A 9,955-nucleotide genomic window follows, 5' to 3' on the forward strand; every position below is an offset into this window, starting at 1 on the left:
TGAGGTCAGCTGACAGGTGGCACCATGGAAAACAGGACTAATACTCCCAACATGCAGCCTTCTGAGGCCCTGTTCTACCTCTCTGATCGATCAGAAGTATAAATCTACTCACACTGTAAACAGCAGGAAGGTCACAGTTATGATATAGGTTTAAGATTTAGGGTGAGTGTAGGTATCTTGCAATCTGTGTTATAGTTAAGTGAGTTTTGGTGTGTGTATCTACAATATCAGTTGAGTTTACAGACACCAAGGAACAGCATTAATTGCTTAAATTTCTTGCACTAATTTATTTTTTCCATCAAAAGAAATGCACAGATCAGCAAAGCTACTACATACAAATAGCCATACAATAGCAATTTTATTGTCTGAAGGTGTTTAGTAAAGTCTGGTGTGTCAATAACACACACTGTACCATAAATGTTGCAGTTATGCTGCATTCAGCAGAAAAGTAAACCAAACCAATGCAGTTCTTCCATGTTCAAATGAAAAACCTCAGCCACAAACTACATCTGGACAGCTACAGTACTTGTTACTGCTCCAAGAAAATTCCTGTACTTACAATAAAGAAAAAACAAAAATTTTGCATAGCTTCATTGTAATGTAGACAGAGTACAGTAAGGCACTTCATGAAACAAATGTAGGAATGTGTTATCCTACATAATACACCTTTTTGCCACTTCACTCTAAAACTTCATCTCAATATGTGAGGTTACAACATCTGACAAGAACATTTTCCATATCACATTTTGCACGCTATGTAAATCTACTATACTCCTATGCTTTTCTTTTGGCATTAAGTTCAACATTCTCAACATACTGAAGTTGGGTTCTTGTGCATAATATGACTAACACATTGTCCCATAACCCCAAACAACCCAGTGTTTCAGTTAAAACAAAAAAAAAAAAAGTGCAATGATGTGGTTGGGTTATATGGAGTAAAAGGCAGCCCTCTGTCAAAAATGAGGCCCCTCAAAAGAAAAAAAATCAGTTAGGGTGCATCTGACATGATGGGAGGTGTTTTGCCTCGTCTTTCCTCAGGCCTGTCCAAAGCACTGGTGGGATGACTGTGCGGTGTTGCAGTCCTGCAGCTGCATGCAGGACTACATTCTCAAAGTAAAGAGGATCCATCTGCTCTATCCAAGCTGATCTTCATACTGTTTACGGAAACAATCGCCGGCTGGGAAGAAGTCCCAGCATCGTTCCTGGTACATCTTCCACACATATGACTCCTGGACACATACATGCATAAACAGTAAAAGAAACTAGTAAATCCACTTTTGGACATAAACTTGCATACAAACCATGTAAAGGCTAAGGCCAAACAATTAATCTTTTTTAAATCAAAACTAAAATTTGAAAGTACAATTCTATTATTCACAAAAATAGTACTGGCTTAACAAGTTGCAGGAGGCGAAACTTTAATCCTGTCACGAAACAACAAAAAACATTAACCCTATCATTTTTAATGTTGAAAAAAAATTGTGCACTGTGTCTTTTTGTTATGACTTACAGGATGCCAAGTCTTTTTTGTCCTTCAGTTTCAGACAGGCAACTTGTGGGTAGCTCAGCAACTGTCAACTAGAAATGGCAGACAGCTGGCGAATAGAGCTGTCACAATACCCCAGTTACACTTCTATAATGTGTAAATGTAATTCAGGGCTTTGAGCAGCTAGTTCTGCCAGTCTGTTAAGCTAATTTTAGCTTTACTTTCACCTTAGCAGCTACAAAGCAAAGCAGTGTGATATCAAAATGTTTATACATGACTTTACCAGCTGCTTGTCATTACTGTCACACAATTGCAAACTATGCAGCTGTCAGCAGTTATCAAATAATACTTTGAGTATTAATGAGGTTGACTAAGTTTACCACTAAGGTAATATCTAAATATATGTGAACTCAATTGGTCAGTTCTTTTATAGAACCCTGGGAACATTATTGACCCATTTTATTTTGTGTAGGAACAAGCTGGGACAGTAATAAAGCTTATAGTACAATCTTATTTAAAACAGCGTAGACCACAAATAGGTCTGTAGTTTAAAGAAAATAACGGCAATTGAACTTGAACTATAATATTGGTCAGAAAAATGTGATATTAACTGTAGATGCACACACATCACAATGTCATTGATAGGATAACTATCATTGTTTAACAGTTTCTGACTGGCTGAAGATTCCTCTGAGAAAGGCTATTACTGTACCTGGCCAGTATGCTCAGTCTCATCCTTGTTGACAAGGTACATCAGGAAAAATCTTTAGAAAAAGAAAGGCAAATGAGACAAAACTAACTTCACACACACACACACACAAAACCTGACAAGTTTTCACATTCTCCCACATAAACATTTTATTGAAAGTAAAACACAAAATACCAGCTTTACCGAGGTTTATGTGATTCTGACATTATAATCACGGGGAATGCCACATCCTGTGTTTCGAGGTGGCTTCACAATTTCTGATGCACGTGTCTAAACAAAATAAGTAATCACCGAATCACCTACTGTTTCCCAAGTGCAAATGGCAGTGGGCTGCTGTATCTCTGTGGGCATCACAGCAAATCATGATGAACATGCTAGGAGAGCATAGTATCATAAACCCGTTTTCCAATGGCATTAAATAGTAATGAAGCAACATAATGAGGTCGCTCTTGTATCCTCTGCGCAGCTGATGACGAGTGCAAATGGACAGAGACTTTATATTGTCACGGGTATTATACACAAACACTGGATAAGCAGGGAGTGCAGGGAGAAGCACAGAGACAGATGAAGAGAATACTTGAAGAGTGCTGGTGTTCTGGATCATTAAGGCTATTTAGTGACTTTGGCCCTAATGGTGTGGTAATGTGCTGAAGCCATCAGTCATATGATTAAATTACTGAAAACAGCATGCTTAGGAAAGACAATAACAATGATTAATACACTTGTAATAAAAAGTTAAAAATGATCACTAACAGGTTAAATAAAAAGCTTGAAAGTAGGACACGTACAGGTAGTTGGCCAGATTGTGCTCTTGTAAAGTGTGAGTTTCAAAGCCATGAGGTGTTGTGTCGAAGTAGTCGTTACCGATCCCACAAATGAAACATTTGGTCTGAGGACAGAAAAAGAAAAAAAGATAGCACAAGATTTTCATTACTTTTTCTTCCTGTGCTTCATTGTAATTGTATAGTAATAAAGAGATCATTTTTCATTATTTTTAAAAGGGAACTCCACTGATGTTACACATAAATGCCTTGCAAACAGTTGTATAATGTCTTCTATAAAGTCTAAGAAAATAATCCTTAGGATGTCATCAGGGTTACTCCATGTTTCTAAAGAAAAAGGCTTATATGACTCAAATAAGCTGATTGCCTCTCAAAATTGGACATAAGTGTGCTCTGTCCTTCATCTGGCAGGTTAGGTGTTAGGGTTAAAGGTTGGGGGACATATTCTCTGTAAAATACGGGTGTTATTCAGACAAAACCATATATGCGAAGATGAATTCTGTCCAATTGTGGTTTTGGGTCAATATGTAGCTCTTTGTATTCAAATTAACTTGTACAATATGTCCTGCACACATTCCATATCATAATAATCCACTAAGTAAGGTTATTAAATTGTGTTATTTCCTTTAGCGGAAAAAAAACCCCTATCCTCATTTCACTCCTGCATGCCCTGAACCCCCTTCAGTGCTCCATAGGATGCCAACTATGGGTGAGAATGAAATCTCCTCACACCTCCATGTCCTCTTTGACTTGTTCCTGCTGGTCTCTCAGTTCTCCAAAAGCATCAATGATCAAACCTGCAAAGAAATTGTGTGAGCACATCATATACACTGTACTGTATCTGTGTAATCAGTGTAGTCACAGTCTTATACCTCAAGGTTCCAATAGTAAAAGCATAGTATGGAGTGCAATATGAATATACTACAGTGATATGGGGCTCAATTGAGAGGTTAGCTTAGTAAGATTTATTAATCAAATAATCCTAGAAGGAGCTATATTTGGTGTAAAAGACCATTAACAGGTGTGCATACAATGCTGGAGCTCACCCTGGATGATGGCTAGAAGGATTACAATGACAAAAAAGAAGAAGGTGATGTCAAAAAGTATACGGTAGAGCTCATAGGGGTCCCCAGCCGGGTCCTCAATCTCATCCCCGATGCCCCCTCCTGCTCTCACGCCAACATACATGTGGAACAGGTAGCACTGTGGAGAGAGGGTTCGCACAAATTTAATGTAGAGCATCAGTTTAAGGGTGTATTCAAGCAATAGGCCCAAGTGAACAAAAATATGTGTGACTAATATTTACTGTCATCATGTCATCACACTTCATGTCTGGCTCATCGTCATCCGTGCTCTTGTTGTAGAATTTCCTGAAGAAGTTGAAGGCCACCACAGTGTAGAGATAGACCACGACCGCCAGCAAGCCCACTGTCAACACCAGCTACAGCAAAACACAGTGAGGCATCATTACAAACTATACACTCTATACAGAAACACACTCTCAGCAAGGGCTGAATGACAGCTCCCATTTGTTTCCTATGAAAGCACCGAAAACCCCCAGAGGGACTGGTGGTCGCAAGAGAAGAGCAGCCTGGAAGAATGTTCAAATTAGTGGAAGGTACAGTTAAGTTCATTCATTCATTCATCTGCTATACCGCCCAGTCCCAAACAGGGTCGCGGGGGGTGGGGTGGGGGGGTCTGGAGCCAATCCCAGCCGGCAATCGGGAGAAGACGGGGTACACCCTGGACAGGTCGCCAGTCCATCACAGGTACAGTTAAGTTCCTACATGATTCACTCATCAACCAAAACAGCAACAACAAAGGGAGGAGTAGTAAACTATATCTGACAGTTTGGCTGATCTGCCCACAGGCGGCTGGGGCCATTCCTTGTGGTCTTGGCATTTGGGTGCATTTTCACCCTCGGAGACTGAAGTGACATTATGTTTAGGTTTCTCCTGCTGGTCAGCTGTAATGAGATTCCCTACAAGAACTGACAGCCTGACGTGGTATTTAAATGAAGGTGTTTAAGCTATTTGAACTCAAATGCCAAAGGCTACTCAATGCATCTAAATTAATTTATTGTATCTTTTAACTCATGAAGGAGAGATGCAAAGAGATGAGAATCAACAAAGCACATACTATATTTACTTGATGACATATCCTTGTTCAAAGTGTCATTTTAACATATATTATAGCATTTTGGACAGATTGTCACTGAAGCCCACTGTGTCATACCTGCTGACCACACAGAGAGAGTGTAGAGAGACAGATTCATGGTTTGTGGAACAAATCAGAGTTAAAAGGTAAGATTAGTCAGGTCTTGCACTACATCTGGCGAATGTGTAAATGGTTTACAGTTTACTAATATGTTAGCCACGTGTAAAGCCAAAACATATCAAGATTTGGTTGCTGCTGGTTGTTGTTTGGAGGCTTTTGATCTCTGGTGATAAAAAATGGAAGAAGCTTCAAAATTATAGGTAAATAGACAGCAGCTTACAGAATCACGCACAATCACATGATCACAGTTAAAAGATCATGATGCAGTAAGCATCTGTATTGCCATCTTAGTCCAAATGAGACCAAACTGACTCTTATATTTAACAGATTACTTTTATGTGGTTGAACTGACAAAAGGCTTGACAATAGTGTTACTCAAGATGCCATTTGTGTGGTGGAAACATACTGATTTGCGGTTGCACATCAGGGAATAAACAGGCAGTGGTTACACCCCGACTCCAAGTGCTAACTCTGCAGTGACCCCTGCTGCTTGGAGGAAGCCTGTGCGACCTCCTCACCTGTTTGCCGTTGTGTGTGACAGAGGAGAGGATGGTGCGGAGGGTCTTGAAGCCCATGGCAATGTCCAATAGATGGGCAGCGAAGAAGAAGTTGTTGTAGTGGCCCAGAATAGACATGGTGGTGTACCACACCAGATACAGGAATGACTGGTAATGAAACAAAATGAACAACAAGCAAAATCATGAATCACCCCATTTATCCATCCATCAAATATTCACTCAGTCATCCATAAAACTACAAAACAGAGCAATTAATCATACTAACTTGTGTTCAAACTTACATTGTCTGTAAACACCACTCCCATTTTCCAGACATGGTACTTTGTATCAGTCGAGCTCAACCTGTCAACAGAGAACGGTTGATATGAGGGAGTTCATATTTCCTATTTGGCCTCTGGTTTTGCTTCAACCACGTCTATCCTGTCTGCACTTTATCTGTTTAATCTCTCACCATGACACCAGTGAAGCCTCCTTAGTGACACTTTCCTCTGTCGGGTTGAAATCCAAGGCACTCTTGTCCAATCCCAGCAGCTCTGCTATCCTCTCTGCTCCGTACAGGTCTCTGTACTTTTTGATCACCTGCAAACATCAGCAAAACAGAAACATATTAGAGGACAACACTGTAACTGACATTTAGTAAATAAATAAACTCAATGGGTTTATGTGTTCTGTGCATAATAGATTACACAAACATTACATAAGCCACTTACTTTGCGTTTGACAAATTTATCCCAGTAGTTGCTTGGGAAAGACCTGATAAGAACAGCAAAAAACCCAAAAACAAAACAAAACAGCATTTGAAATTTTGCTTATAAAAGATTATGACTCACAATTTAATGACTGTACTGCAGCTGACTCACGGAGTATTGATGACCAGTCTGTCCCACTGTCCTTTGATGTCATCATCAGAAGGCTGCTCTGTGATATAGAGGCCTGCAAACTCCAACTTTCTTGCTATCTCCTTCTCCCGCTTGAACACTACCAGGGGCACCTATGACATAGAGGAGATTTAGCTCAATCATTGGTACAGTATTATTTTGCAGCTAAAATTATTTGATTGCTAATAAACGCCACCTTTAAAAATAATAACTCTAAAGTGTAAACCAAAAAAAGTGTCTTGTCAGTGATTGCTGCTGTACCTTCAAGTAGTAGTATCCCACTACACACAGGAAAGATATGATCGTGTGTAGTATTGCCAGACAGCGAAGCGTTGGCGCCATGTAGCCTGTGCTCTCCTGCAGGATGAAGTACTCAAATGCTCCTTCATCTTCGTCCTCTCCGACTCTACCTTCACCATTCCAGGGGTCTTCATCGTCTGAGTAATCACCTGTTACCTGAAATACAAGGAGACATTTTTTCTGTATTTACCAAAACACTTGAACGATGTGCAGCTCTATACTGTATATTATGGTTTAACTACAAGCTTACTTTGTAGAAGAGGAGAATGAAGTTAATAGCAAAGGCTACAAAAAGTGCCAAGAAACGAAGGTTGTAGAAATTTCTGGCCAGGTAATTCTGTGAAAAAATAAAAATTTCTAAATGAGTTATATGGTCTCTGTCTGCTTAAATTATTTCGATACTGTTGTTTTAAAACAGCAATGCACATGAGGAAAACAACTGACCAGTATCTTGGTCTGGTAGATTTCTAAGCCTGCAAGGAAGCTGGCTGTGAAGGCCTCCGGTGGATCTCTCTTCTGGCCGAGCCTCTTCTTTGGGGCTTTCTTCTTCTCCACTGAAGGCTCTGGAGGGGCTTCATCTTTGGCCTTATCACGGTCCTTCTTCTCACCATCTTCTGAACTGCAAAAACACTCCCTATTAGAACCAGACTGATGCGTGTCACCACAAGGCCAAAGATACACACTCACATACATGTGGCCTATGAGAAGAACAAGATTACAGAAGGCCTGAGAGACAGATAATTACTTAGTTACTATACCACGTGGAAATATACCTTTAATCTACTCTTAGACCTCAGTTTATAATATCAAAATAATCAAATGATTTTATTTTCCTTGAGGAACTTAAAACTTACTCTGCTTTCTCTGAATCAGATTTGTAGTCTCCATTTGCAGCCCTCTTCTTTGCTGCCATCTATAACAAATGGTGCTTTTGACCATCAATTTCTTTAGCAGTTTTTCTAATATAATAAATACATTTCAAGTAAAATGTCAAAATGGCATGATTAGAAATAATCTGGAGTGCTGACCTGTGCCTTCTTCTGCCTGACAGCACTGGCTATAGATGGAGCATCCCCCACCACAACCTCAGACACATCCCCCAAACCTGGCTCGGTCCCATGCTTTCCCTCCTTCTTGGGCTGAATGTTGAGTAACTCAGCCATCAGGTCTGCCTCTGCTGCATCCCTCTGAGCCATCTGATCCATCTCCGCCAATGCTGATGCTTCATTCGCCTCCATCTTTTCCGTCTCTAACACATCTCCATGGATGCCAAACTGAGTGGGGTCTGGCATGTTTCCCAAAATGTCTGTCACCTTCATATTCTTAGCCCCTTCAACGAGGCCACCCCCAAACATAGTGGTCCACAAAATATGGAAGAAACCCCAAACTAAGCTGTAAACAAAATAGAAAAGTCCCGTGATGATCATCCAAAAGAAGGAGAAGAACCCTCGCACCATCTCCTTCACACTCATCTTCCTGAATTTTCTGTACTGTCGTCTCATGCTCTTAATAGTTAGCAGTTGGCGCAAGTGGCAGAGGCTTTTTTTCATTGAGATGCAGGCAATGGTGAAGGCAGAGGATGATTCCAATGTCACGCTCTCCGCCTCTTCCTCCTGGTTCTCCAGTACACACTGCTTGTCATCTTCGTCCTCCTCCGGGCGCTCTACTGGGTCTTGCTCTGAAATTTGAGAAGCTAGCTGCATCTCAAAGATGGTGTCCTCACAGAAGTTGACAAACAGCTCCATCTTCTCACTCTCCCCACCTTCATTGACAACATCGAAGATGAACTGCCGCTTCGACTCTTTCACCTGTGGCTTTTCCCACTGGGTACGACTTGATTGGCTGATGTCAAAGTAGACTCTCTCGATACGCTTGGCTCCACCCATTATCTCAATTCGGCCCAGATAGGGCTCAAAGTAGCTGAGAACACTCTCGGCTAGGTTGAGGAAAGTCGAGAGGCGAGCATCATGAGGCATATGCTCCGAGAGATTGGTCAACAACACAGCTACGTTAAAGCCTATGTCCTTGGCTGGTTCATGAAACCTCTCCACAAACTGCCTGTAGCTGAACATGTCATTCTCATCAGCCTCAGCACATGAGAGAAGAAACTCAATCTCGGATTGGGAATACTGCTTCTGGTTCTCCATGGACTTCTGGAAATCCTTCTTTGAGATGACCCCTTTGCTCTCTGAGTCGTACTCCTTGAAGCTGTCTGACGTGGTTAAGTCCTTCAACTTGAGAAACAGGTCAAAAAATTTGAGGATCATTTCCACATTGCTAGAAGACTCTACCAAGGTGTCCACCATTTGTTTGCCAATGGTACCATTGACAACATTACCTGTGAAGTGACCCAGAATAAGACCCAAGCAAAGTTTGTCACTAAACACAAAAACAAGCAATATTCCTCATTTAAATTAAGCAAAACTGCTGCTGTAAATATTTGATTAAATTCTAAGCAAAGAAATCTGTGTTATGAAAGTCATAAAAGAGACAATATCATTGTAACTAGTGCAGCTCATATGGAGCCAGTGAGTGATTGAAAAGTCAACCTTCAAGGAGAGAAAGCATCATGACAATCATGTCCTTCTGGAGGTCCAGTAGCTCCTTCAATAATTCTATTTGACTGGAGTCCTGTTAGAAGAACACAGAAAAGGTAAACTTTGTGAATCACTCTACACTCTATCACACATTCTACTGATGGCCTCCCTCTAAGGCAGGGGTGTCAAACTCAAGGCCCACGGGCCACATCCAGCCTGGCGTACAATTATATCCGGCCTGCGAGATCGTTTTATATACAGTGAGGAACAGAAGTATTTGAACACCCTGCGATTTTGCAAGTTCTCCCACTTAGAAATCATGGAGGGGTCTGAAATTCACATTGTAGGTGCATTCCCACTCTGAGAAACAGAATTTAAAAAAAAAATTCAGGAACTCACATTGTATGATTTTCTAAAGAATTTATTTGTCTTGCACTGCTGAACATAAGTATTTGAACACCTGAGAAA

General features: G+C 40.8%; 1 protein-coding gene across 1 annotated transcript in view; it reads right to left on the reverse strand.

The window, feature by feature from the left end:
* Positions 1 to 245: 245 nt before the first annotated feature.
* LOC109951636 (ryanodine receptor 3) overlaps positions 246 to 9,955 on the reverse strand; it is a 171,865-nt gene continuing 162,155 nt past the window's right edge. The window contains exons 87-103 of the mRNA XM_020586240.1: positions 9,500 to 9,581; positions 7,979 to 9,288; positions 7,805 to 7,863; positions 7,395 to 7,569; positions 7,201 to 7,287; positions 6,912 to 7,106; positions 6,633 to 6,763; positions 6,483 to 6,525; positions 6,224 to 6,351; positions 6,054 to 6,114; positions 5,773 to 5,919; positions 4,284 to 4,418; positions 4,024 to 4,180; positions 3,710 to 3,774; positions 2,984 to 3,084; positions 2,199 to 2,250; positions 246 to 1,229 (exon numbers count right to left, since the gene is read on the reverse strand). Of these exons, the coding sequence (XP_020441896.1) occupies positions 1,134 to 1,229; positions 2,199 to 2,250; positions 2,984 to 3,084; positions 3,710 to 3,774; positions 4,024 to 4,180; positions 4,284 to 4,418; positions 5,773 to 5,919; positions 6,054 to 6,114; positions 6,224 to 6,351; positions 6,483 to 6,525; positions 6,633 to 6,763; positions 6,912 to 7,106; positions 7,201 to 7,287; positions 7,395 to 7,569; positions 7,805 to 7,863; positions 7,979 to 9,288; positions 9,500 to 9,581 (3,024 nt within the window). The 3' untranslated portion in view covers positions 246 to 1,133. The remainder of the gene's footprint in view (positions 1,230 to 2,198; positions 2,251 to 2,983; positions 3,085 to 3,709; positions 3,775 to 4,023; positions 4,181 to 4,283; positions 4,419 to 5,772; positions 5,920 to 6,053; positions 6,115 to 6,223; positions 6,352 to 6,482; positions 6,526 to 6,632; positions 6,764 to 6,911; positions 7,107 to 7,200; positions 7,288 to 7,394; positions 7,570 to 7,804; positions 7,864 to 7,978; positions 9,289 to 9,499; positions 9,582 to 9,955) is intronic.

This window comes from Monopterus albus, unplaced genomic scaffold (assembly GCF_001952655.1).
Source record: "Monopterus albus unplaced genomic scaffold, M_albus_1.0 scaffold400.1, whole genome shotgun sequence".
NCBI lineage: Eukaryota > Metazoa > Chordata > Actinopteri > Synbranchiformes > Synbranchidae > Monopterus > Monopterus albus.